At 44.5% G+C, this 27054-nt stretch overlaps 1 protein-coding gene across 1 annotated transcript in view; it reads right to left on the reverse strand.

Moving 5' to 3' along the window:
• The window catches only part of BCO1 (beta-carotene oxygenase 1), a 31884-nt gene extending 5258 nt beyond the window's left edge, over window positions 1-26626 (reverse strand). Inside the window, exons 1-9 of the mRNA XM_006909848.1 lie at window positions 26563-26626; window positions 23610-23738; window positions 17853-17982; window positions 16231-16378; window positions 14512-14659; window positions 13315-13341; window positions 10822-11018; window positions 7782-8039; window positions 1051-1156 (exon numbers count right to left, since the gene is read on the reverse strand). Coding sequence (XP_006909910.1) covers window positions 1051-1156; window positions 7782-8039; window positions 10822-11018; window positions 13315-13341; window positions 14512-14659; window positions 16231-16378; window positions 17853-17982; window positions 23610-23738; window positions 26563-26626 — 1207 coding nt within the window. The remainder of the gene's footprint in view (window positions 1-1050; window positions 1157-7781; window positions 8040-10821; window positions 11019-13314; window positions 13342-14511; window positions 14660-16230; window positions 16379-17852; window positions 17983-23609; window positions 23739-26562) is intronic.
• Window positions 26627-27054: the final 428 nt, after the last annotated feature.

Genomic DNA, 27054 nt, shown 5'->3' on the forward strand with positions numbered 1-27054 from the left:
TCTGCCCACATGTGGCGAGTGAGAGGAAATGGAAGTTGATGCCTTAATCAGGAACAAGATCTATATTTTCACTTCTAAAGATTCCAAGAGGCTGTGATGCCACACAGAACTTGTTACAGAAACCATAGGATGCTGTTTACAGAAATGGTTCTTAGTGGGCAAATCTGAGGCCATCCTAGGAGAGTCCCCAGGACTATACCGTTCCAGATGCCTAAACCTAACGTGGGGCAACCAACGTGAAGAGCAAAACTCTGAGTTTCAGAGCCACGCCCTGCCTCTCTTTGAGTGTCCTGGGCAAGCCTGTTCATTTCACACTTAAGTGTTGAGCTCAGACCTGGCTAAGCCAGACTGAAACAAACTGAGCACAGAAACATGGTCCCCGCCCCTTGGGCTTATTATATTCCAGAGCAGTGGTTCTCAATCAGGGAGATGGTGCCCCCCATGGCAATGTCTGGATGCGTTTTTAGCTGTTCCAATTCAGGGTGGGGGTGCTACTGGCATCTGGTAGGTAGGTCAAGGCCAGGGATGCTGCTCAACATCCTGCAACGCACAGGATGGCCCCACCCCAAAGAATGAGCGGCCTAGGTATCAGCAGTGGCACGTTGAGAAGCTTTGCTCCAGTGGATGTGACTTCTATTCGAGGGAGTTTACACCGTATGTGTAACTGAATCTTTTGGAGGCCTGGTTTTCTCCTCTGTAAAATGGACTGATAGCACCTATTCTGCAGGATATTGTGAGTGTATAGAGGTACAAATATGAACATGCTGTGCTTGTTCAGTAAGTCAGCGTTCAATACATTGCAGCATTTGTAGAGGACAGCCGTGAAAGTCATCAGGCCCAATGACCACCAGTGCCTTCCTTTGAGCTGTTTGAAGTATGTGAAAGACAACTGTCCCCAAATGCTTTTCATTGGGGTGTCCCAAGAGCCTTCCTCTTTGTATCTTATCCAAGTGTAGCTCCTCTGCATTGGAAGGAGGTATTACATAGAGGCCCGGGGATCTTCATGAAATCCTGCCCTTCCCTAAACACAGGGTGAGAGGATGCATTTACCTTCATAAAGCATCTCTGGCTGGCAGTAGACTTGGTCATCATTTTCCTTCAGGGCTCTTGCTGTTGTAGATGCTAGTTTGATTAAATTTGAACCCACTTCTGCATTCTGAAAGAATCAGTTTTCCAAAAAAAGAAAACTTGTTATGCAGAACAAACATCTGTTTTACTGTGTACATTAAAAAAAATGCTCTGGCCTCACATTACTCACAGAAAGCAGCTATTATACTATTGGGCTTCCAGGTTAAAAGTGAGGATTGGCGATTTGAAGTGACATCCCCAAGGTTGCATAGCTGGGAGATGGTAGGATTGGGGCCCCTAAAACCATGGCTCTTTTTTCCTACTCTGGGCTGCCTTATCTCTCACAGGTGAAATTAACATACTTATAAGTTCTCACTTTTTAAATACTGGATGATTCACCTGTAAAAAGTTGCATCAGTCATTAAAAGGATGTTTATAAAGAGTTCATAATAACATGAATGCTCATGTTAGAATACCGAGAGAAAAAAGCAGTAGAGTAAATTGCATATGCAGTCAGAGCTGAACCAAGTTAAAAAATTTACATTAAAAAGAACCTGGAAGAAATATACCAAATACTAACAGTATAGTGGGTGGGAGCATTATGGGGACTTTAATTTCTTTTTCCATGCTTATCTGTATCTTCAGTATTTTCCTAAGAAAATGCATCACTGCTAAAAAGAAAACAAATATTCAATAAAATATACTTGGGAGAAAGATATCTATCAAGAACATTCCTTGGTCTCAAATTACAATCAGACTTTGCTCTGTTCAGTATCTTACTGCCATCATTATAACCTAGGAGAGGGATTTCACACAATTTATTAAATATTTCCTGAGCATCTACTATTACTCCCTGTTTCCTCACATACTATCTATAAGACCTTGAGCAAGTTACTTAGCATCTCTGAGGTTCAGTGTCCTTACCTGTATAATGAGGTATATTATATGTATTGTATGTCTCTGAATTATTGTGCAGATTAAATAAAATAATCCATGCAAATGACTTACAAAAAAGGAAGTGCTAGACAAATGTTACTTGCTGTTGATGATATATCATTGTTGTATTACTGCTGCTGCTGCTACTACTACTACTACTACAACATTACTGCCACTACTTCTGGGGATGAGTTGAAATTAGGCACTGATCAGAGAATGAGAAACAAGACCACAAGTCTCCGCCTTCATGGAGTTTATGGGGGAGAATTATTGTTATGGCTGACTTCTCATTTAAACTTTTGTCTACTTTCCAAATTTTCCAAAATGGGCTTTAATAATTAAAACAAGACTATTTGAACAATAGCTGCTTTTTGCTGGGAAGGGGAGAAAATTTACTGCATTTTAGCTGTTGAACTGTAGAGGCCCTTCGAGATTTTAGTTCAAACCCTCAGTTTACAGAAGTGGAAACTGATGCACAAAGAAGGAGAGTGGCTTGTCCAAGGTCACACAGAGAGAAGCGGGGCCTGGGCCCAGACCCTCACGTGGCGATTTTCCTGCTCGGAAGCAAGAGCATTGCAAGTGGAGGACAAAGCAGGTACAAAGGCCCTGAGGTGGCCCATTCCTATCCTGCAGGTCTCAACTCAAACATCTCCTTCCTTAACAACTCAGTCTGCAGGGTCTCCAAGGTATTTGTCCCAAGCTGTAATTATCTCCTGTAATGGAAGGCTTCCTTCTTTTATGCTTGTCTTCCCCTATAAGGACAGGGTCCAGTTTTTTGTTCAGTGCATGGCACATAGCTCCCACAAAGTAATTGCTGAATAAATGAGCGAATGCATGACTCAGCAAGCTTTTAACTGTTAAGGAGCAAAACATGTTCTGCGGGGTGGTTGTATGAATTAAAGGAGACGAGGTGCATGGAAAAGTCACCCAGTGCCTGGCATCTCTGCGGTGTCTTATAACCAGAAACTCTGACTGCCTCCACGTGCCCAGCACCACAGATTGGTGTGAGGCCCCTCCTGGTGCCTTGCTAGTCACGTGATGGCAACAGGCTTCTTGTGCATGTCCCGGGCTTGATTCTTAGGGAGTAGATCTGCAGAGATGTCTTATAACTCCAGCCTGAAACTGGTCAGACTGGTTGAAGGATAAACTGAATTTTTCCATAGACACAGCAGTTATGAACATGACTCGGCTGCTTTCAGTGGCCACCATGCTCGCTGGCTTTGGGAAGAAATTGCTTTCCAGCCAGAATTTAACAAAGTCTTGCAGGCTTGCTTTGAAATCCCTAAACTCGAGGGAACTTTCATGAGAAGCAATAATCTTAGTAATCCCCCTAAAACCTGGTTTTGGAGTTAGCAGCCCTGGGCGTGAAATCTGACTCTATAGCTTTCTCTGTGAACTTGTTCGGCCTCCCTGAGCCTAGTTCCTTGTTTGTAAAACGGAGGCAGTTCATAACTTTTGGATGGATGGTGAGTATAAGTGAGGTTGCTTCAACCTGCATCTGAGGATTATGGTTAGGATTAAACTTATTAATGGTTATGAAAACACCCGGTTTAGGGCCAGACCCATTGTAATTAGTAAGTTGGAGCCAGGTAGACATGCATTCAAATCCTGATAATTCTACAATATTGGGCAAGTGACTTTCTCATCTGTAGTCACAGAAATAATAAATCACTCAGAGGGCCGTCATGTGGACTAGGTGAGAAGCATGTGAAGTATTTAACTGTTCCTAAAAATTTGCAGGACCCTGGATAAGAGTGGAGACCCACCAAACCTAGGTCTAAATATAGTAAACTGTTAAGTAAAATACCTTCCTCTCCTCTACCCTGACGTACAGACCTTCATAAAGCTGTGGAACTACACTGTCTGATACAAATTTAAATTTAAATTTAAATTAAGTAAAATTTAAAATTCAGGTCCTCAGTCTCACTAGCCATATTGCAATAGCACTTGTGGCTAGTGGCTTCTATGCTGGACAGACAGAGAGAGGATGTTTCATCATCGCAGCAGGTTCTCTTGCACATTGCTGGTCTGGAAGGAAGAGTGTGAATTTAGAATTCTAGGACCCCTTGGCTGGAATAGCGGGGCAGAACAAGGGCCAGCCTCTGGGTCTGGGCTCCCTGTCCCTGCCCCTTTTCTTCCCACTACATGGATACCATACCTCAGTCAACACAACCAAGCCAACAGCCAGCCCTGGCTACCTCATGGGCCCTGAAGAGGACAGGGGCAGGCACTGCAAGCAGGCTTGGGGCTATTTGGGCAGGGAATTCAGTCATCCCAGGTAGCTGGTTCATGGCTGGGGTTGGGGAGGGTGCCCCTCTGGGTGGGCATGACCCCATCACCCTGTGAAGAAGGGACTCCTCACTCTGTGGAGAAGGTACACTGTTGGAGAAAGGCCAGATCAGGGTCCCCAAAGTGCCAAGACCAGAGCAAGGGCCCATACTGCCAGGGTCTAAGAGCAGAAAAGGTCAGATAACACAGGGCCTGACACATATGAACTCTCATGGTGGCTGCTTTTATCATACTGGGACATTTTTGCATTTGGAGACAAGATAAAAACCAAATCTACTGAGCTGGGAGTTGAAGCTACCCTTTCTAGGTCCAACGTGCATATCGCCTCACACTCCCCTCCCATGATGGCCTCCTATGTGTAAATGGCTGTCATGAGGGGAGGCAGTGCTTATGAACCCACTTGCAGGACAAGGGCAGGGCACTGGCAGGACTGTCTGCACACGCCCACATCCCTCCCAGCCCAGCCCAGCCCTACCTTTGACAACCCCCGCGCCACCCTACATAAACAGGCTGAGGGTGCCAAGAGGCCCCTCCTTCCTTTGACCCCAGCTGGCCAGAACACAAGAGAATCTGGGGCAGCTGCGAGGTCCCAGACTTTTGAATATATTTCATTTTTGCTCATTCTACATGGAAAACACTTTCCATTGAGGAAATATTCCAATGCTAAAGGAAGACCTTGTATCTTTTTGGAGACTGTTTCATGTTTTCATTTATTCATCATTCATTCATTCGCTGAAAGTATTTAAGAGCTTAATGAGGAGTCTCTGAGTACCAGACACTATGATGAGTGCAGGGGATAAAATGCTGACAAGACAAAGAGTTCTGGCCCTCCCTCTCAGAGCTTCAATAGGAAGAGGTGACTGAAGAAGTTCCTTATACTTGAGATAAATGATGGGCAAAGAGCTGCAGGTGCCATTAGAGTATACGAACTCATCTGAGGGGAGTAGTAATGTTGAGACCTGAAGGATGAGCAGAAATTTGCTCCCTGGATGTGAATTAGAATTTGCTGGGGGCTCTGAGACCATGTCCACACTGGGTCTCACCCCAAGGTTCTGCCTTCACTGGTCTGGGATGAGGCCCGGCAAGCACTGACATGGTCTCAGAGCCCCCAGGTAAATCTTCCTGCAGCCAGGACTGAAGTAGAGGTCTGATGGGAAGAGAACAAGGTTGCAGGCCAAGGGACTGGGATGTGCAAAGGCCCCAGGCTAAAAATGATTTTAGAAAGGGTGGCATCTCCAGCAGTTCTTCCCTTATAAGCCTTTGGATAGGATGAAATTAGAGCTGCCGGATCTGGGCATATAGGCCATGTCCGCCTGCTTGATTTTCTGACTTCAATATGCAGGCGGGGCGACTTGAAAGTGAAGCAAGAAGACAATTTTAAGGGACAATAAATAGCAATTAAAAAGCGTGGCCAGAGCTACCTTTCCCAGGGCTCACTCTTCTTTGCTATTTTCAAAGCCTCAGATGGCTCATACAGAGCCTTTTTAAAATGTACATGCTAAACTTCTTAGCTTGGTTCCAAGGAAGCAAACCATTTCTGAGCATGTTAAAAGGTTGTAAAATCCTATAATGTGTGGGCAGCGGGAGGGCACGTTTCCTTTCTGTGTATCATCCCCTGGCTGAGGTCGGCATGAGGCGGGGACTGAGCCTAAGGATTTGCCACCTGTGTGTTTTGTGACCCCCACTGCTTCCTGAAACCAGAACATGAGGTCAAAGGCCCTGCACTAAGGTACTGCCCGAAGCAAGGGCTGCAAAGGCTGGTGGCTCATGTGATGCTCATGTGGGGCATAGCCACTTATTCAATAGCCCTGAATCACCTGGAGAGAAAGTTAATTTCTTTTTCTCTTCCAATCTTTCTGACTGGGTCAAGGAGAGAGTCTCAGTTCGGTGCCAATGTGTCTTTAACAACTAATACTTTTATAATTTTCTTATTAACAAAGAGATTAAGTCTTGGCAAGCAGGAGTATCTGGCTAGAGCTTAAGACCTTTGCTTTATTTGCATTTTTTATTCTTATGCTTGCCTTCTACTTGCAGCAAGCAAGGCTGGCTTTCTATTGTATAGTGATATGTTTCCTTTCATGAGTGAGTTGATTTAAACAAAAATGTGACTTTGTAAATGATAGGAAATATAGTAAAGATTATGACAGAGACACACAGATGAAGATGGGGACGTGCTGGAGAGACAGGAACAAACAAACCTGGTGTTTAAATGCGGGCCCCAGTCACTGGTTGGGAGATGCCTGAACCCCGGCATTGAGAAGCCCAGCTGTGAGAATTGGAGAAGGTCTCCTGGGCACTGTGGGGGTGTCCTCTATTCCCCAGGCCTGCAGAGCCCTAAGAAGGGTCAGTGTGACTCATCTGGGGTTCCTTCTAGGAGTTAGGCCTGCTGGGAGATCAGCAGAGTTATACCTCTTACCAGCTACAAGGATGGGTTTAGAGACAGGCTGGTGCAGATGCCACTCTTGATTCTGCCATTCTGGGCTTTGTGACATTGGGAACATTCTTTAACCTCTCTGAGGCTCGGTTTCTTCATTTGTAAAATGAGGCTAATATGAAGACCTCTCCCATAGGTTGTTTGGATCATGAAGTGAGGTAAGGAAAATAAAAAGCTTAGCAAAGTATCTGGCATGTAGAGTGCATTTAGTAAATATGAGCCATCAAAATTGAATTGAATTGAATTTGGTTTCATTTAAATTAATTAGGTCATGAAGTCAGTGAGTTTTGGAGCCAGAAGTCTCTGTAGCCTCCAAAACCAAGCCCAGTGCCCTGGCAGCATCACCCTAATTGAAGATAATGTCTGACCCAGTGGTCATTTCTAATGCAAGAACAGGACTATTCAACAGCAGGGCACTGGGTAAACTAATGGTGTTGAATCCCTGCCATGGGCACTGTCAGGAAATATCAAAATGATGTTGTAGACAAACATTTAATGTTATGGAGAGACGTTTAGATATACAAATAGGTGAAAAAAGCAGTACACAAAAGAGTATGTACACATTCAGCCATGAAAAGGGATGAAGTACTAAGTCATGCTACAGCACAGATGAACCTTGAAAACCTTATGCTGAGTGAAAGAAGTCAGACTTAAATGACTATATATATATATATATATATATATGCCAAACTATCTACATGTACTGTATACATGTGTCATTTATATATGTACATATATATCAACATGTATGTATATCTTTCTATCTATCTATCTATCTATCTTTCTACCTATCTATCTAATAGAGAGAGAGATACCTGGGGGGATATATCCACAATGGGGTTTATGGGGGATTTTTTCCCCTTTTATTTAATCTATACTTTCTAAAGTTTCTACTATGACTATCCACCACTTCTGGGGAAATAATGAAAACATTTTCTTTCTTTAAGAACAGCTCATTTTGGATTTCAATATTAATCAAATCAGGGCCAAAGTAACTTCCTACCTGGGCTCACATCTCCCAAAGAATAAAATGGGCCTTCCTTTAACCCTTTACCTTATCTGTGCAGAGGGGCACAGCGAACCTCCTGAGGGTAGGGATGGAGGTGAACTTGAAGTTCTCTTTAATGTTTTGGTTCAGGTTGGCCAAGTAGAAACTCTCGTAGAGGCTGCTGTCCTCGTAGGCAATGACATCAAACAGAAGGCAGCTGTCCTCTTCGTAGGCATTGACATGATGAAAGACCACCATTGGGTCTGTGTAAAACTTGGTGGGCACGGGCTTTCCAGTCCTTCGGTCGATAATATGAATGTAAGTCTGAAAGAAGATGCACATCCAGGGGTCAGCTCTCCCTCCACTGGCTCAGCACTGTGGCATCGGGTATGGGACAAGTACCAGCACTGCCATGCACTAGCTCATGACCCTGGAGTGTCCCTTCCCCTTTCCAGCCCTCTGTGTTCCACCTCCAGAGTGCCAGCCATGCAGAGGCATTGAGTAAATGGGGACTGTCAGTTGTTACATTTCGTGATCACCTCTTTCTGATGGAGAGGAAGGAAATTGAGGGGCCAGGGGCTCTACATCACCAAGAGGACAGTGTTTAGGAGAGGCTCCAGAGGGCGCACTTGTTTCCCTCCTTCACTTGATTATGATTCCAGGTGGGTGGCAACATACCAGTTTCCTGGAAATAGCCAAGCTGGGGAGAACTGACCAGGTACCAGACTGCAGGCCTCCCTGGGCTCCATCCACAGCCAGACTGCCAGGCCTCCCTGGGCTCCATCCCCTAAAACACTAAAACCACACTTATCCTTTTGGGTCCCTTCTCCAACCTCCACTTCAGAGCCTACTACCCGGATACAGTTGTCACAGCAACGCCCCTGCCCTGGAGGGCTGAGTGACCTGGTTCCAGTTAAGGAGCCCACGTGGGTATCAGCTCATTAGGCCTCTGCACACACTCTGGGCGTCACAGGCAGTATCACTCTGGGTGGTAATTAGCCATATCTGCAGCCCCAATTGCCTAATACAAATGGAGGGGGGTGTTTCTATCTTTTGGCAGCTTTGGCCCAACCACCCTCCATCTGAAAGGTAGGGCGGGACAAACTACTCCAGGCTGTTCTTTCATCACCTCTTTCCTGCTTGTTTGCTTCTTTCTTACCTTCCCCTGAAATCAAGCTTTGAATGTTAAAGGGGCACAGAGGAGGAAGACTTCGATAGTGTGGTGGTGGGGGTCAGTGTAGGGAGTTGAGTACCAGGGTGATTACTTTAGGCCCTTTTCTTCCCCAGGATCTCAATCCCTGGGTCAGCCACAGGAATTTTCAGAACGTTCTTGAAATGCATTCCGAAGCCCTTCCCAGGACTCTCTGCCCTGCCATCGGGGGCTCTGTCTTCTCCCCATGGGACTCTCCAAGGCCAGAGAGTCCCCAGGGGCCTCAGATTGGAGGCCTTGTGGTCTCTGTAGCTCTTGCCAGTGGGATGCCCTTCAGTGTGTTCAGGGACTTGGCTGTGGAGCAAACCTAACTTCAGCTGGCTTCCCTGCTGCACCTGTGCCCCACTCATTCATTCCACAAATATTTATAGAGGGCCTATGACACATCAGACACTTTCTCAGGAACTGGAGAGACAAATAAAATCAAGCCCCTGCTCTCCTGGAGATTATATTCCAATGGGGGTGAGGCCAACAGCCAATAATCAAATATGTAATGTGTGACGCCAACAGTCAATAATCAAATATGTAATGTGTGAGGCCAACAGCCAATAATCAAATATGTAATGTGTGAAGGTTGATCAGTGCTACTGAGAAAAATGAAGCAGGGCAGGGGATGCAGAAAGCCTGGGGCCAGGGTCTGAAGGCCTCGGGATCAGGGCACCTTAGCTGATACCTAGATTAATTAAAGGAGGAAGCCATCTGGGGGGAGAACATTCTAGGGGACAGAAAATGCAGAGGCCCTGAGGCAGGAACATGTTTGGCTGATTGGAGATACAGGAGATATAGGAGGAGGTGGAGTGAGCAGGAAGCCGGTGGTTGTGATGAGGGCATGTGAGGATTTACAGGCCATGAGTGAGGATCTTATTCCAAGGAAGAAGGGAAATAAATAGAAGGTCTGAGCAGAGGAGGGACCTTACCTAACCCCTTTGTTCCCTCAAACACCTCACTTTCCTCCCTGAGAAGATAGGCCTTAAAGAGTGGCCACCAATGGGACATATATTTGTATAGGTACATAAAAATATATATGGTGCATAAAAAGAGGAATAAAAGGGTATCGAATGGATAGTGATTGTTCCCTCTGGAGCAGGCAGTGGGATAGGAGGGGTAAGAGAGGGGACAGGGAGGTGGGAAGGGGACTTGATATGTTGCTTTCTATACTTGTGTATTATTTGAATAGATGACACAGAGAATTATTCGATATTTTTCACAAGTAAAACAGCAAATAAATACATACATGCACATATACATTGCATACTTACATTCATACACATATTGATACATATACACACATGAATATACATACATATAGACATTATATATACATGGGGACACACACACATACATACATACTTTGAGCACCCAGGTGTACCTACCTTGAAAACGTTTCTGTTATACCATCTGGTGGAACACTTGTCATTATGATGTCTGAATAATCTATCGCATCCCCTCCCTGGCATTACACAGTAGCTACAGGGATGCTGAAAGGGCCTTGTCAGTGGATGGTGGAGGCTGAAGGAGTCCAAATTTTGTTTAGGATGAGGAGCAGCCCCTTTGCTGCTGGGTGAGTGGAGACTGCCTTGGCTGATGAGGGCACCTTGTCCAAGGTCATACTTCCTTTGGGAATGGTCTACTCTAATGACTTATTGATGTGGGGCATAAAGGCCAGGGCTCCCTTGCCTTAACTTGGGACCACTCTGAAGGACCATCCCAGCTTCAGAACTCTCTGAAGGTTGGCTGATGCCTCTGGGAGACTGCATGGTAGCTCACTTCCCCCTTCCCTAAGAAACCTCCTCCGTGCTAACCTCCATCTCTGCTTCTGGGGACACCTTGCTCTGGCTGTCCTCATGCTGGGGTTCTGCAGGCCCAGTAGGGCTGGTGGTCCCAGCCAGGTCTTACCTTTTCCTCCTTGTGGAAGGCCAGGCAGGAAGCCCAGCTCGTTCCCCGGATATATGCAGTCGCCATCTTGAGAATATCCATATTGAAAGGCTGCTCGAGAAAAACGATGTAGCTCTCGGTGATCCCAAAGCTGTGGTAATAGCTTGGGGAGAGGAGAGAGCGGGAGGCAATGGAGCAGAGCACCTCCGTGAGTTCCATTAATCATTAGCCAAATAGACCTGAGAAAAGCAAGGCTCAGGCACAGCGCAGGGCCTCCCCCAGACCATGGCTCCCCCAGACCATGCCACCATTGCCTGCAGCTGAGCCTCTTAAACTGATCCGGTCACTAATAAGAAACTTTGAATAAGAGCAGACAAGTAAACCAGATGAAGGGGCTGCTGTCTGGCTGACACAGGGGCAGAAGCTGAGTCCTTCTGCTCAGGTCCACCCTCTTTGTGAGACCTGGTTCTATAATCTGAAAACACGGAATCACAGAGTCAGGTCTCTGGGTCAGGGGTCCGCAACCACAGCCCAGAGGCTAACCCAGCCTTCACCAGCTTTTGCTTAAAGGTTTATTTGGAATATAACCATGATCCCTTCTTTATGCAGAGTCCATAGCTGTTTTTCTTTCAAGCTACATCAGCACTGTTGAAAAGTTGCGACAAAGTCCACATGTCTGCAAAGCCTCAAATATTTATGTTTGGACCCTTTACAGAAAAAGTTTATTGACCCTTCTGGAGTAATGCTCCTCGAACTTAAATGTGCATACGGATCATCTGGGGATGATGATAAAATGTGAAATTTGACTCAGTCTGTGGGGCTGGGGCCTGAGGTTCTGCATTTCTATCAAGAGCCCAGGTGATGGGCCAGCTTCCCAGGGTTATGCTTTGATGTTTTGCTAAGGACCATCATTTGACATTGTTAATAGAAAAAATATACATTGGCCTCTGCCCCTAGTTCCTGGAACAGAGCTCCCCAAACCCTTGTACTTTTGCTCTTATCACTTAAGAAATTACGAAGTGGCCCATCAACCGGGCACTTGCTAGAAATGCAGAACCTCAGACCCCAGCCCACACACTGAGTCAAATGCCACATTTCATCAAGATCCCCAGATGATCGTATGCATGTTAGTTTGAGAAGCATTGCTCCAGAGCAGGAGCTGACAAAGTTTTTTAGTAAAGGGTCCAAGAGTAAATATTTGAGGCTTTGCAGATATGTGGTTTCTGTTGCAACTATTCAACTAGAAGCATCTCTGGTTCTAATATTTGATCTTTGACCTTGTCCCTGACATGGGGCTCCTAAGACCTTTGTAAATTCCTAAGTGATAAGAGCACTAGGAACATCTTTCGTTCTAATGAGGTGACTCTGGATGGGTTCTTGGATGGGGGCTGATCACCAGAAAGACCAAGCCATGATTGCAAGATTGGAATTTTCAGCCATACCCCCCATCCTCCAGAGTAGGGAGAGGGACTGGAAATGAAGTTAATAATTGATCATGCCTACGTGAGAAAGCCTCCATAAATTCCCAATAGAATGAGGTCCAGAGAGCTTACAGGTGGGCAAACACATCCACCACACTGGGAGGGTGATGCACCCCAACTCCATGGGACAGACCTCGCCCTATATAGCTTTTCATCTGGCTGTTCATCTGTGTCCTTAATCATATCCTTTAATAAACTGGTAAATACAACTAAGTGTTTCTCTGAGTTCTGTGAGCCACTCTAGTGAATTAATCGAATCCAAGGTAGAACTTGTGGGAACCCCCAATTTGTAGCCAAGTCAGATAGAAGTTGTGGTAACCTGGGGGCCTACTACTTGCAATTAGCGCCTGAAGTGGGGTCAGTCTTGTGGGACTGAGCCCTTAACTTGCAGGGTCTGACACTATCAAGTAGATAGCCCTAGTATTGAGTTAATTTATAGGACACCAGCTGGTGTTGCAGAGAATTGCTCGGTGTGGGGAATCCCCACACCACTCCCCAGCTAGTGTGAGAAGTGTCGTGAGTCTGGTAGTAGCGTGAAAGTGAAGGAGACACATGGGAGAGAAGCAGAGAAGGGAACACTGGAGTTTTTCTAAGACAGACATGTATTTCACAGGGTTTCCATGAATTTCTCTTGGCATTGCCCATTCTGAAACACCTGAGAATGAGACTAAGTACCTGTTGTGATGAAGGGCTTTTCCATATATTATAACCAGGAAGGCTGACTGTATGATTCCCATTTTATAGATGGGAAACTGAGGTTTAGTGGAATGATCTATCATTATAGCCAAAGTTACAGGGTTAAGCCAAGAAGGCACAGCCCCTTAGCTACTTCCTGTTATGTTAGGGGTCATAACACTCACAGCATGAAGGCAGTGAACAGAATGAAATCATGGAGTAGGGCCTCACCCTGTGCCCAAACACAGAAGGTGCTCAGTACACGTTTGATTTTCTCATTTCTCTGCAAGGATGAGTCACCCACTGGCCAAAGGCCTCCCCACCCAGGCCTGGGGCTGCTTTCTAATGAGTTATCTGTAAGCGTCCCTACCTTCCTTGTGGCCACCTGTGCACACTGTGAACAGCTGGCTGGTGGGAGGGAGACTGTGGGTTTTGGGTTAGTTCTTTTCCCAACAAAACAAATGAAGCACAAAGCAAACTGTAATGAAAAGCACCCTGGCCTGGCAGGCAGGAGATGGGTGTGATCCCAGGGAAGCATGATGTTGGTGGCTCCTGTAAGCTATGTGACCATGGGTATGTGACCTGATCCCCTGGGCCTCACAGTCCTCCTCTGTAATATGAGGTGGCAAATCTAAATGCCTAGACCATCCCCAGGTCTGACATTCTAGGTTTCCAAGCTAGACCTTAAATCCTTTTATTGGCTTAATTAATAGGAGTTCCATTTAACAAGAATACTCATTGTACCTTCCGACCTCAGGGACTCACTCGCATCTGCCAACAGAGCCTGGTAACTTGCTTAGGAGGTTCTACAGGACTGCGGGGAGAGGGAACAGCAGGGATCACGGACAGAAACCAGTTTTCCTAAACCAGATGGTCAGGACAGGCACCTGAATAGTTCACCCTGTCTCTAGCCACAAACGGAGGCCTGGTCTTGGTGTGGTTCCCAGGAAGGTCCTGGACAAGTAAAGGCTAGGAGCCCTGTCTTCCTCCCCGTCAGGAACATACAATCACAATTGGCCTGGGCTTCCCTCCAGAATCCCAGTGCTAAGCGTAGAAGGTCCAGAAGGCCCAGAGAACAGGGTGGGGATCTGGAGTAGATCCCAGCAGTGCTGAGCTCCCTGAACAACCTTGAGAACCTGGCTTCAGGGGGCTGGGAAGAAAGTGGGTGGCAGAGCCCTGACATACAAAGGTTTGTCAGAAGACTGAAAAAAATAACTGGAAGGAAGGAAAGATGGAAAGAGGGGAAAATACATGGGTGGATGATGGATGGATGGATGGATGATGGATGGATAGATGGATGATAGATGGATAAATTAATGAATTAATGAACTGGAAGCTAAAGAAAGGGAGGTTAGAATAGCAAGGGGATTCACTTCTTCCAAAAGGAAGCAAGTAATACCTCTTTTCTCCTAAAGAAGAAAAGCGAGTTCATATCATTTGAATCATGTAGGAAGGAAAGCATCAGATTGAGTCTTGTATCATCAACAAAAGTCAGCACTCTTCAAAGAAGCCACCCTTGGAATCTGTGCTTCATTATATCCCCAGAATGACCTACCTGGTACTGTAGCAGGGATCTTAAAGAGCACGTATTTTGTCTTTCCCTTGTCCACAATGGCTGTGCCAATGTTGAGAACATTTCCAGCCGCATCATAATGGGGGTGTGCTGTTGCCAGATTCACAGCCACATATTTGCGATAATCAACCTGCAAAATATGATAGGCAATTGGTTTTGAAAAGGGGAGAGGATAAAATCCTGTGAAAAGCTGACAGATTCCAGGTTCTCAGAGATAATGGCTACTTTTGCATATCTCCTTTTAAAGGCAGACTTCACCTTTAAAGAGGATGTTTACTCTTGCACCCTGATATAACTTCCTGGGGGGCCTCCTACAGCAAATCTGTTACAGGGGGCTTAGTGAGCTGTGTGGTTTCTGTGGCAGTTTTTCTGGATCCTATTGCCTGGCCCTGCTGGGGTCCTCAGAGTGGAGACAGGATGCCTCACTGCAAAGAGCTCTGAGCAATGACTTGTGCAGAGAGGCAGCTTTAGTGTTAATTGTGGCCATTCTGCTTAAGTCATTTAAACCCTCACCTTTTGCATTCCACAGAGGCAGAAGTCTCCAGGCCTATTTCATAGGATTATTCTGGGAACAAAGAGGTTAGGAAAACATTTGGTCAAAGCAAAATTCAACTAGCAAGGTTAATAATGATCCTGCTCTGAACAGGCCACAACCTTAGAACAATTGTGGCAGGGGAACCAGCTGTCCACCCTTCCTCCCCCAGAATAGCTCAGCCTCCAGCCAAAAAGTCAGGCAGTGCTTAATTCTCTTCTAGTATTTCCTCTTTGCAGCTTTGTGGAACGCATACATCAGTTGGACCTATGTCGCTTAGCTTAAAAGGAGCTGGACATAATTTCACAGCTAAGAAAAGCACTCCTTTTAACAGATCATTAAAATGTATTACAAAGACACTGAGGCTTTGAATAACCAGCTGGAGAAAATTGAAAGTGGGTCTATTGATTTTTACAAAAGTGTTGACTTGATTCTGCCCAGAAAGGTATCTGCTTGGGCATTTATTTTGTACCCTTGCTCTCTGCCTAATGCCTCCCTCTTCAGGTCAATACAAGGTAGGGCTACTGGGAGTTCTGGGTGTTCCAGTCATCCATTCAGACTCCCACTGAGCTCCCATTCAGTGCAGGACTATGGACTCTGTTATGGGTTGAATTGTGTCTTCCAGAAAGATATGCTGAAATCCTAACTCCTTGTATGTGTATTTGGAAGCAAGTACTTTGCAGATGTATCAAGTTAAAATAAGGTCATGCTGGATTAGGGTGGGGCTTAATCCAGTGATTTATATCCATAGAAGAGATTGGAGTGATGCATACATCTACCGGCCAAGGAACACCAAGAATTGCTGGCAACTACGAAAAGCTGGAGGAGGCAAGAGATGATCCTTCCCTGGAGCCTTCAGAGGGAGCATGGCCTTACTGACACTGTGATTTCAGATTTCCAGCCCCCAGAACCATGAGAGAGTAAATTTTTATTGTTTTAAGCCACCTAGTTTGTAGTATTTGTTATGGTAGTCCTAGGAATGAATACAGACACAAAATGTAAAATACAGTCCCAGCCCTAAGGGAGCTTGGACTCTAGTGTAAGTGCTGTGCTGGAGAAACCCCAGAGCCAGTGGCATTAGGGGAGGGGGTTCCACTCATGAGTTCTTGCAGGCCAGGGGGTCCCTGCCTTGAGTCAGGAAGTGATGCTGGTTGTAGGTTTGCTGATACCTTTTCCAGAGTTTCCAGAGTCTGTGGGTTGATTTTCCTGAAGTAATTGGTCTCTGTGGTTGCATAGAAGTCTTCTCCGCACTTCATGATGTTAATCAGACAGTTGTCTGTGAATTCGGGGATGGTGTGGGACAGGTAGGAGAAAGCTCTGGAGAGGAAAGCAAATCAGCGGGGTCAATGGCTATGTCCACCTAGCTAGAAAGTTCTGCTTGAGATGGTTTTAGTTTTCCTAACTACTTTAAATGTTCTCCTGCAACTGAGGAAGAAAAAATACTGGGTCCCAATAGGTCACTTGAAGAATCTTGAGGACTCAGATATCAAGTTGCCCAAAGATACCACCATGTTGAATCAGCTAAGGAATGAGTCAGCTGGGACAACGCAGCCACCAACTGATCCCTCCTGGGCTCTCAAAAATCCAAAGGTCTCCCACACCAGAGCAGAAAGTGCTGGTGGGTTGTTCTAAAATATTTTAAGAAGCTCTTCCCTGCTTTGGGTAAGAATGTGAGATCACACTGGTTACCTCAAATTTTCCCAGGAACTGAGATTTTTAAAAAAGGAAAGCAAACTAATTTTGAGTTAAGAACTCATAACTAATTTGATCAGAAGGCAAACAAAGCTGGAAGAAAAATCCTGGATCCACGTATTGGTCAGTGCTCCACCTACTGGCAAATAATGTAACAGCAAGGATGCCACACAAGTGGTTTTAAATTAATTCCCTCCCCCTCCACATTTCCTCACCGGCTCTTCCTCCATCTGCAAATGTGAGTTCAGAACAGTTCTGGAAAAGCAAAAGCAATCTTCCATCTCTGGGCCAGTCTACCCTTAACACATTTCATAACTCTTCTACTTCTAAAAAATATCAGGAAGGAGATACTGACAGCAGGCCTGATTCTGTGGCCAACAATTTGATTACCAAATATTTAATACATTCACATGCATCATAGCCTAGATGATTTAAAATGTATACAGCTAAAAATCTTCCCCTATTCTTTCCCCCATTTGTTGGTTTCCCACTTCCTTATGCATCCTTTGAGAGTTTCTTCATGCACAAAGAAGCAAAAATAAATCTAGATTTCTTTCTGCTTTTGTATGTAAAATATAGCATATTATTTGCTCTTATATACTTTGCTTTTTTTCACTCAATATATCTTGGAAATCTTTCCATTCAGTACATAGAAAGCTTTCCCTTTCCTTTTTACTTTTGCCTGGTATTTTCTTGTATAGTTTTACTGTTATTTATTTACCCACTCCTCTGTTGAACATTTGAGATATTTTCAGTTCCTCATTCTAACAAATAATGCAGCCACAAATAACCTTGTATGTTTGTCATTTTGGACACAAACAAGTATATCTCTAGACTGAAGGGAATGTGCATTTGTAATTCTGATAGATAACTCAAAATTGCTCTCCCACCAGCCATGTGGGAGAAGACCTAATAATCCCTCAGGTACTCTTTGCCTCGCTTGCTTTCAGTGATCAAGAATTGCATAGCCTATATGGGCAAAGGCCAGTCATGAGAAGTTTTCATCTACCATAAAGACAACTGACAGAGGAGCAAACACTGGTTGTTTTGACCATCAAGGATATCAAAAAGCATGACCAGATTAAAAATGGACAGTTACTTGGAAAATATGTTTTTGCAAGGGTCTGGATAGGCCATTGTTCCAAACTCTGACACCACAATCCTGTTTGCTTCGATATTGGCGTTGTAGGTGTCACTTCTCAGGTATTTGCTCCTGTAATAGACTTCACCTGAAAGAGAAGAAGCAGAATCATCCCAGGCTGACACCTTTACAGGGCTTTAATATCTATTTCAGGTTTTACTAGGGAAAGGTAATATAGAAGTGGGGATATAATGGTGACTGGGACAGGCAAGAGCTCTATCTCTGCAAGAGCTCCACATAATCCCTGCTCCATCGTCTACCGGCCATGCACTTGACCTTGTGTCAGAGGCAGCCTCAGTTCCCTCTGCTGTGATGTGAGGATCGTTTAAGGCCTGTTAAGTACTTAGCATGTGGTAGGTGCTCAATAAAAGCTGCATACGCTATTGAGATACAGTGGGCAGAGAGGGCAGGGCTTTGGATCTGGGGTTAGTCCCAATCTACGCCCTGTGATTATGACTGTCTCTTCATCTCATTGAACCTCAGTTTCCTCAGCTGGAAGTTGGGGATCATACAGTCTTCCTCAGCTAGGGTTGGCAGTTTTAAATGAAATAGGAAGATACAAGGAGTTTAGGCCACTGCCATACATTGATAAGTGATGGCTGCTGAAATTCTGGATTGTCCAATAAAATTTTAGAGGCAGGAATACTCACCTGGGAGTTGGTGAGGCCACACACACTGGTCTTCAGCCACATGCTACACATAACCTGCTTTGGGGCTACCCTGGCCTCCTCTTGAGCTGGCCTGTCTTTTTCTGGTCACTCTCTCTGAGGATCACCACCCACAGGCATTGGCTAAGGTGCTTTGGGCCCTGTAGTGCTTTACCTAAAATGATGAATTCTGTTTACTTGAAATGTAAACTCTCAGCCCAGGCTGGTTGTTGACAGGCGGCCATTTCCTATAAACGACCAGCCCCAAAGCACCGGAGCACTTGGGGGCCAGAGGAAAATGTGTCTCTGGAATTACTCAAGGCTGACACTCAACTTTGAGGTTGAGATTAAAGAAGAAGCCACCATGCATTCCCTACCGCTCTGCTTGTGGGAGAGTTCCATTAGCCACATTCCTTCTAAAGGGACACAAGTAAACATACTCCTGCTTTAAATCTTCTAGAATTGGGTCTGGTTGGGGGTGAGCGGAAAGCGGGATACACATACACACATATACTTATGTATATATGTATGTAAAAAATTACATGTTATATATAAGTAAACAAATATATATGCCTTCATATGTATATATACATATATGTATATGTGTGTGTATATATGTGTGTATACATATATATTCATTACGTGTAGATTAGCTGTCCCGTGGTGACAATACCATCAATCATAAAGGGTGGACCAAAAGGCTACTTTGGAGCTCTAACAGTTAAAAAAGTCAGCTTTGGAAAGGCTAAATTCTCAAGAGCTCTTTTGTATCTGTCTCTTGGAATTTACATGTTCAAATCCTCATGGGACAACAACTTTGCCTCTTATTAGAAAATCATCGAATAAACTGCTAAGGGAAACTTAGGTTCACACATCTCTGTGCCTGCTTTATAAAAACATTTCATTTTAAAATCATTTTAAATTTATAGAATAGAGCACTCCTGTACACCCTTCGCCCAGCTTCCCCTTCTCCACTCTGCCTCTTGTATTCAAATCTGTGTTAGTTTTTTAAAGCATTAACTTCTCTGGCCTCTGCTGAAGGTCACAAGCCATTTTTCTGTCTTTTTGCTTTCTTGTTCCAAAGTATTATTCGTGTGGCACTAACTTGGGTTCTCCATGCTATCTGTACACTACAATCATCTGGTGCTTTAAAAAAATTACAGAAGCCTGAGTCCCACCCCCACGGCACCGTGATGAGTTTGGTCTTGGGTGGGACTGGGCAGCCAGGCTGGAGGTCCACAGTGGAGGTTTTTTTCAAACCTTGGTATGCTCAGGGTCATCTAGGAAATGTGTGAGAAACACAGATGCTCTGTTCTTAATCTTCAGGATTTTGATTCACTCAAGCCCTGGGGGATGAGAAGCTGAAGTGTGTGTGTGTCAGGACTTGCAGCTTTAATATGTATCCCTGCGGAATCTGGTGTAAGAGGTCCACAAATCAACTTTTCAGAAATATGGGCTTTGTGTTCTCTTCAAATCCAAGAACACTGCTTGCCCTCTTGAATCATGTATAGCAGTACTCAGCATTTTTAATTTATATCTCCACTGTTAGACAATGGGCAGCCTTTGAGAGTTCTAGAAGAGAAGAGAGATGAAGCCAGGATATGCTACACCAACACCAACAATCTGGCAGCCTCGAGAGGATAGGGCTGGAGAGGCGAGAAAAAGTCAGTAGCTGGCAAGATGGGGTAATGGGGGAAGAATTCCATAATGGTTAGGACTTGAGATTCTGGGTTTAGAGAGTGTTGGGTTTATATCTGACCACCACTTCTTAACTGTGTGCATTTGGACAAGTTCCTTGGCCTCTCTGGGCCTTAGATTCTCATCTGCAAAATTGAAATAGTAACAGTAGTACCTACCTCAGGAGTTATAGTGAGGGCTGAGGTGTGGATGGGTATGAAGCACTTAGGCCAGTAGCCAGCAAGTACTTCCAGTAGAGAGTATTAAAGAGATGGGTTGGGAAAGTGTCATTTCCTTCTACCAAAACAATCTTTACCTCATTTGTGTCATTTTGGCTCCATAAAGAGTTTCAAAGTGCCCCTCTGGGTAATGCCCCATACTAGGTGATAGATACAACAATTTGAAAAGAGACCCTGCACTCTGGGGTCTCCCACCCTATGCTGAAGAATGGCAAATTGATCATTGCAAAGCAGAGTAAGGCATGCACCCTCAACACATGCCCAGGTTCAAGAGCAGGACAGGGGAAGAGTGAGTAATTGGGTGTAGCCTCCATACTTCCCATTTTCCAGCCACCTTCAGATTATGAATAGAATTGAGTCTTTCATGCTACTGTACTGTGTGTGTGTGTGTTTTTTCTGTGTATTATGATGTTTTGACATCGTAAAAAACCTTTCTAGCTGGGGAAAGACTGTTGCTCCCTGGACTAGCCAATTCTTAGAAGTAACAAAGGACTCAGCATGTCTTTGACATGCAAACTAACCAATCCAGAGTCAGATCTTCTCTCTCTGGTCCATACACCTCAGGAGGCAATATCCTCTGCCATAATCATCGGAGGGCTAGGTGCCAGGCAACTAGAGACCACCACTATAGCTCAAAGCCCACTGAAATTATTTACACGAGCCAGTTCTAAGGCGTTTACCCTGCCCTGTCTTGCCTTTCCCTCGAAACCCCAATAAAGGCTGTGGCCTAAGTGCTTCCCCTGCTCCTGTCTTTTGCCTCCTGACCACCTTGGTGTTCTCCCATGTGGCCTTGCATGATGTGCTGTGCCTCCTGTCCCTAGGACCTGTAAATATAATAGCCATTGTTTTCCTGAGCCTCTCTGTGTCTCCTCTTGTGGTCACACCCACCTGACCATCTCATAAAAGGATACAAAATAGCTATTTACCTTTGACAATGAATTTTTAGTTCAAAAACCTACTAGAAGCCTTTAGAAAATCTAAAAAACATAGGATAACTTTGGTCATTTGCCTATTTATCCCATTCAAGGATTTGGGTGGTTGGTGGCCATACTTCTGCAAGATAGCCACGGCTCAGTCATCCCCTTGCTGGTTCCCTTGTCCTTGGAGGTCTCTATGGAAGGGTGCCAGAGCCACTGCTTGCTAAGTCATGAGGGGTCACTTTAGCAACCTACCATTTCTCAGGTAGTTGGTGAGTGAGTGAATGTGTGTGTGTGTGTGTGTGTGTGTGTGTGTGTGTGTGTGTGTGTGTTGTGGTGAAGATAGAGGGTGACTGCTGCACACTGTTCAGACAACATGAGTTGAGATCCCAACCCTACCTCAGTGACCTTGGATAAGTTACTCATTATCACTAATGTTTCCATTTATGCATCTGCTAAGAGGGGACAAGAATACCTCCCATATAGCATTAATGCGAGCACCAGAAATGGACCATGAAGGACCTGGCAACTCAAGTGAAGCAGAGCCTCATGGAAAGGAAGCCCCCTTTTATACACCTCATCCAGAACAACATTTATTTTCCACGGAATCATTGGTGACTTCCATTTAGAAAAGGAGAGGATTGTTAAGGCTTATGGCTGTCAGGAAATATGAAACTACCCACTCTGTAGCTGAGTCTCAGTAAAATCTGTAAGTTTTTGCAAACTCAGAGCTCATGGTTTTCACATATGGTATCTCCATTCTTAAATGTTTGAGCAAGTTGCTGGCATAGAATCTACACTCAAAAAATAATTGCTGACCAGTCTGAAAGAAATAATAGTTATGTAAAAATAATAGCTAATGTTTATTGAGCACATATTATTTTTCAGACACAGAAAGCTTTACAGACATTAATTCCTTTAAATTCCACAGCAATTCTATGAGATATGCTACTGATATCTCCATTTTACAGATGGGAGACGGAGACACAGAAAGGGTCAGTAACTTGGCCGAGGTCACAAAGCTTAGATACATGTTAACTAGGATGGTGGAGCTGGGATTCAAACCCAGTGATGATGATGGTATTTTTTAATCTACTGAGCACTTACCAGGTGTCAGGCCCTTGCTATATATCTATACTTCTAATCATCACGACTGCCCTTCAGGAAGGATGATTAAGCTCTTTTTACTGATGAGAAAACTGAGACCAAGTGAGGTGACGTGACCACAGTTTGCTCATGCTAAAACACAGGGGTTAAAGAAAAATTTCACCAAGCTGAAGTTCTTGGACACAAATTTGCCCACCGTGTGACCCTGAGCCTGCTAAAGCCTTATGCAATCCATCCTGGACCTCTTTGAGAACTCGGCTCAGCCGTTGTGACGTAAACCAGCTCAAAGGCCAACAGCAAAGAGTTTATAATCCAATTCTTGAGCCAGTCACCTAAACTCCAAATTTTACCTTATTTGTGGCACCTTCTATTTTCTCTCTATATTGGTGTCCATTCAGGAGAGCCACTGAACATACTGATTGAGTATGGCTCTCCTTTGCCCTTGTTCTTTTCAGCTCTGTACTCTATTTTGATTCAATGTGTGATTGATTCTAAAGCCTTCAGTCTTTCACCTGCCCTTGCTTGCCTTATTGAGAATGCATATTATTGTGCAAGTTGAACCCTGGTCACCTTTCCAGGGAAGTTTGTGCTTATTGTGGGCTGAATAACCACCTTCCCAAGATGTCCAAGTCTTAATCCCTGGAATCTGTGAATATAGTACCTGACAAGGCAGAAGAGACTTTATAGATGGGATTAAATGAAGGATTTTGAGAAGGGAGATGATCTTGGATTATCTGGGTGGGCCTAATGTCATCACAAAGGTCCTTATAAGAGGGAAACAGGAAGGTTAGAATCAGAGATACATGATAGAAGCAGAGAGAGAGAGACAGAGGGAAACAGAGAAAGAGAGAGAGTGATCGATTGATTGATTGCTGGCTTTGAAGATGGAGATGGGGCCACAAGCCAAGGTATGCAGGCAGCTTCCAGAAACTAGATAAGGCAGAAAATGGATTATCTCCTAGAACCTCCAGAAGGAATGCAGCCCTGCCAACACCTCGATTTTGGCCCAGGGAAACCCATTTCAGATTCCCAACTTCCAGACCTGTAAAAGAATAAATTTGTGCTGTTTTAAGTTACTAAATTTGTGATTATTACAGCAGCAACAGCAAACTAATATAGCACTCTTACCATCTCTAATTGTGAAGCTGTGGAGCAAGGCTAGGCCATCAAACCAATGGTTGTATCTAGTCTTCCCCACCGTGTGCATCCCAGGCCCATTGCGAAGAAGGATTCCCTGCAGCCATGTTGGAATCTTGCCTGTTAAGAGAAAGAATGATTAGTTTTCATGTCTAAACCAAAAAGCTAGAAGAAATGGCCATGGAGAGTAATTGAGGCCATAGCCCCAATATCACTCACCACATCCATTCATTTACTCAGCAGTCATTTCCAGAAAGCGTATAATACACCTGGTGTTGTGCTAGCACTGAGGATACCAAGATGAATAGGCATCATCCCTGCCCTCAGATTGCTCACCATCCATGAGAGACAGAGAGAGGAATCAACAGACACTCAAAATACACTGTGGAAAAGCCAATGCAATAGACTCAGCCAAAGGCCGCATGGACAGGACCTCACCCTGAGGTTGGATGGAGGAAGAACAGGAGGGTGAGGACTGCTTCCTGGAGGATGTGACCTGGATGAGTCTTGAGGGAAAGTAGGTATTTGCCTCACAAAGGCATGAGGAAAGAACTTTCTAGAGCTATGCTGGCTCTGTGGTATGGTAGTCACCAGCCCCATATGGTGACTGAACACTTAAAATGTGGCCAGTCCAAACTGAGATGTGCTATAAGTAAGTGTAAAATACACACCAGATTTCAAAGACTAAGTGTGGAAAAAAAAATGTAAAATATTTCATTAGCAATTTTAAAAATATTGATTACATGTTAAACTGATAATGTTTTGGATATGTTTGGTGTGCTAAATAAAATATACTATTAAAATTAATTTCATCTTTTTATTCTTATTTTTTTGAATGTGGCTACTAGAAAATTTAAAATTACACATGCGGCAGACATTATATTTCTATTGGACAGCACTACTCTAAAGATAGGGTGCTGTAGCTGACGCTGTTGGTGCCCTGCTCACCTCCTCTTGCCATTCACCTCTCCCTGAAGGCTGCTTTCTGCAAATACCTGCAGCTCTCTGCATGAGGGCTTTGCCTGTGTTGGAAAATTAATGCCCCTGGAATTAGCTCTCACACATTGTTGGGTAGGGAATTGGGGCGGGGGGGAGGTCAAATGCCACCACTTCCTTTCCCTGAGCTGGGACAATGTGGGGCAATTTTTACACTATTCCCAGAGGATTCAGCTCTGATGGCTCCCAGTGGTCAGTGTCTGGACAATAACCCTTTTAATAGCTTCCCTCCCAGTGTTTCTTGGGATCAAGTCCCAAATAAACTACTTATACCTGCATTCTTATCTCTGGAGGAACCCAAACCAAGAGAGCAAAGATCAGTTCAAAGACCAGGAGTTGTATTAGCTGTTTAGTAAGACTCTACTGTAATTTCGAGCTAGGACATCATAAGCATTGAGGCTGGAGAGTTAAGCAGAGGCCAAGCGACGAAGATTAACAAGAGCACATCTCAAGGATTTTGATTTGATGCTCAGAAAAATGGGACACCTTTGCCAGTTATAACAGGGAAAATAGAATCAGATATCTTTTCCTGAAAAATTTTTTTTATTGAGAAAACTCACATAACATAAAATCCACCTTTTTAAAGTATACGGTTCAGGGTTTTTTGGTATATACAATGTTGTACAACTACCACCACTATCTAATTCCAGAACATTTGCATCACCCCCAAAAGAAGCTCTGTACCGACCCATTAACAGTCACTCTCCATTTCCCCAGCCCCAGTCCCTAGCAACCACTAATCTACTTTCTTCTCGAAAGCTTGCCTCTTCTGGACATCTTGTATCAATGAAATATGCTCAGATTTGGAGGTTTCAAAATTTGTCTCTGGCTAGATGGAGTGTGAAGTGCGGACAGGAGGAGGAGCCAAGGGGAGGCAGGAAGACGAGAAAGAAGACCAGGGTGGCAGCAGTGGGGACAGAGAAAAACTGTGGATCAAAGAGACTTTGACGACATAGAACTGATAGGACTTAGAGTTTGACTAAATATGGGGTAAAGGGGAAGGGAATGCTTAAAAAAAATGCCAGCCAAGTCTTTTACCTTGGGAAACGTAATAAATGGGAAACCTATTTACAGAGACCCAAGATGCAGGAGGAGTAGGTTGGCAGAGCGGGGAGAGGTGAATTGGAGCATAAGTTAATGCCATAGATATAAGAAAAAGAACATTTATTGAGCACTCTGCAATTTCCAAGGCGATTTTTCAGTTGCAAAACTCCAATCTGACTTTCCTCACAAAGAACGCTCACTGTTGCCTTCTCCTTGTGAAAAATGTCCAGTCCGTCTTTCCGAAGATGAACCTGCCCGTGAGCCTGAGCTGACCCACTTGTTCTTAGAATACTGAGCAAGCTGCGCGCTGGGGACCCAAGAGTTCAGACCCAGTCACTGCCTGTAGAGTCTAAACAAGATGGCACCAGGAAAGTGACACTGCAGAAGAGAAGGAGAAAGCCAGAGAAATAAATGAACGAGACACAAAGCCCGCTGAAGGAATGTTTCTGCGGTGGTTCCCTGTCGTCTCTTTTACTGGCTCTGCAGTACTCCATGCCAAAATCGCCCCCGTGGTACCTGAGAGGAAATCACGTGCAGGAGTGAGAGCTTATCCCTACTTCTCCATCTTGAAATTAATTCAAGACGCACACATTTGCACACATATAGCACACAGTTGGAACGGGCCACATTTCGCAGAATAATCCCACTGTATATCTGCCAAGTGCAGCATTTCCAGGACTTTTCTCCTGGAAATAGAACAACTCTCTCTACTTGGAAACTGAGTTACAATGTATAAAAGCGCACCTCGATTTTCACAGAGAACGTGTCTGGATGATGGGTCATTTTCTCCCATATGCTGTTTTCCAGATTTTCCACAATGAATTTACAAGTATTACTTTTATAAGCAGAAAACGCATACCTCTAAATATAAAAGAAGAGCCAATCATTTATACAAAAAGCTCACCTGTCACTCTGGCCTTTACAGGCTCCGGTTGTTCTTTCTTATCTCTGCTAAATAGTACATCCATCGCACAGGGCGCCGAGCAAGAGTGATATTGACAGTGAACAGACGCTCCTCCGTGTTCAAGGCAACTGCTCCTTGGCTCCTCCTTTCCTTTCCTTCATGCTCTCCTGCAGCTTCCTTCCTTTACAAATATCTCCCTCCCTCCTGGTGCCACTTGTTTCTCCCTTTGCCTTTCTCTCTCCAAGGGCCTGCTATTTCTTTGTATGCCAGTGGGGAAGCTGCACGGTTATTTATGTTTGATCAAAGATCAATTCCCCAGCCATGTGTCCTAGTTAATCTTTAATCCTCTTATTGTGTTCCCAAATCTTTCTTTCCAGTTCCACTTTTGGTATAATCAAGAAAAGCTAGTTTCTTGCTGAGTTTAGATTGGCAGGATAATTTAGCCGTACATTCTGCTTTGGTATGCTGTCAGAAATAATGCAACCTAGGAGG

Source organism: Pteropus alecto, unplaced genomic scaffold (assembly GCF_000325575.1).
Source record: "Pteropus alecto unplaced genomic scaffold, ASM32557v1 scaffold42, whole genome shotgun sequence".
Lineage (NCBI taxonomy): Eukaryota > Metazoa > Chordata > Mammalia > Chiroptera > Pteropodidae > Pteropus > Pteropus alecto.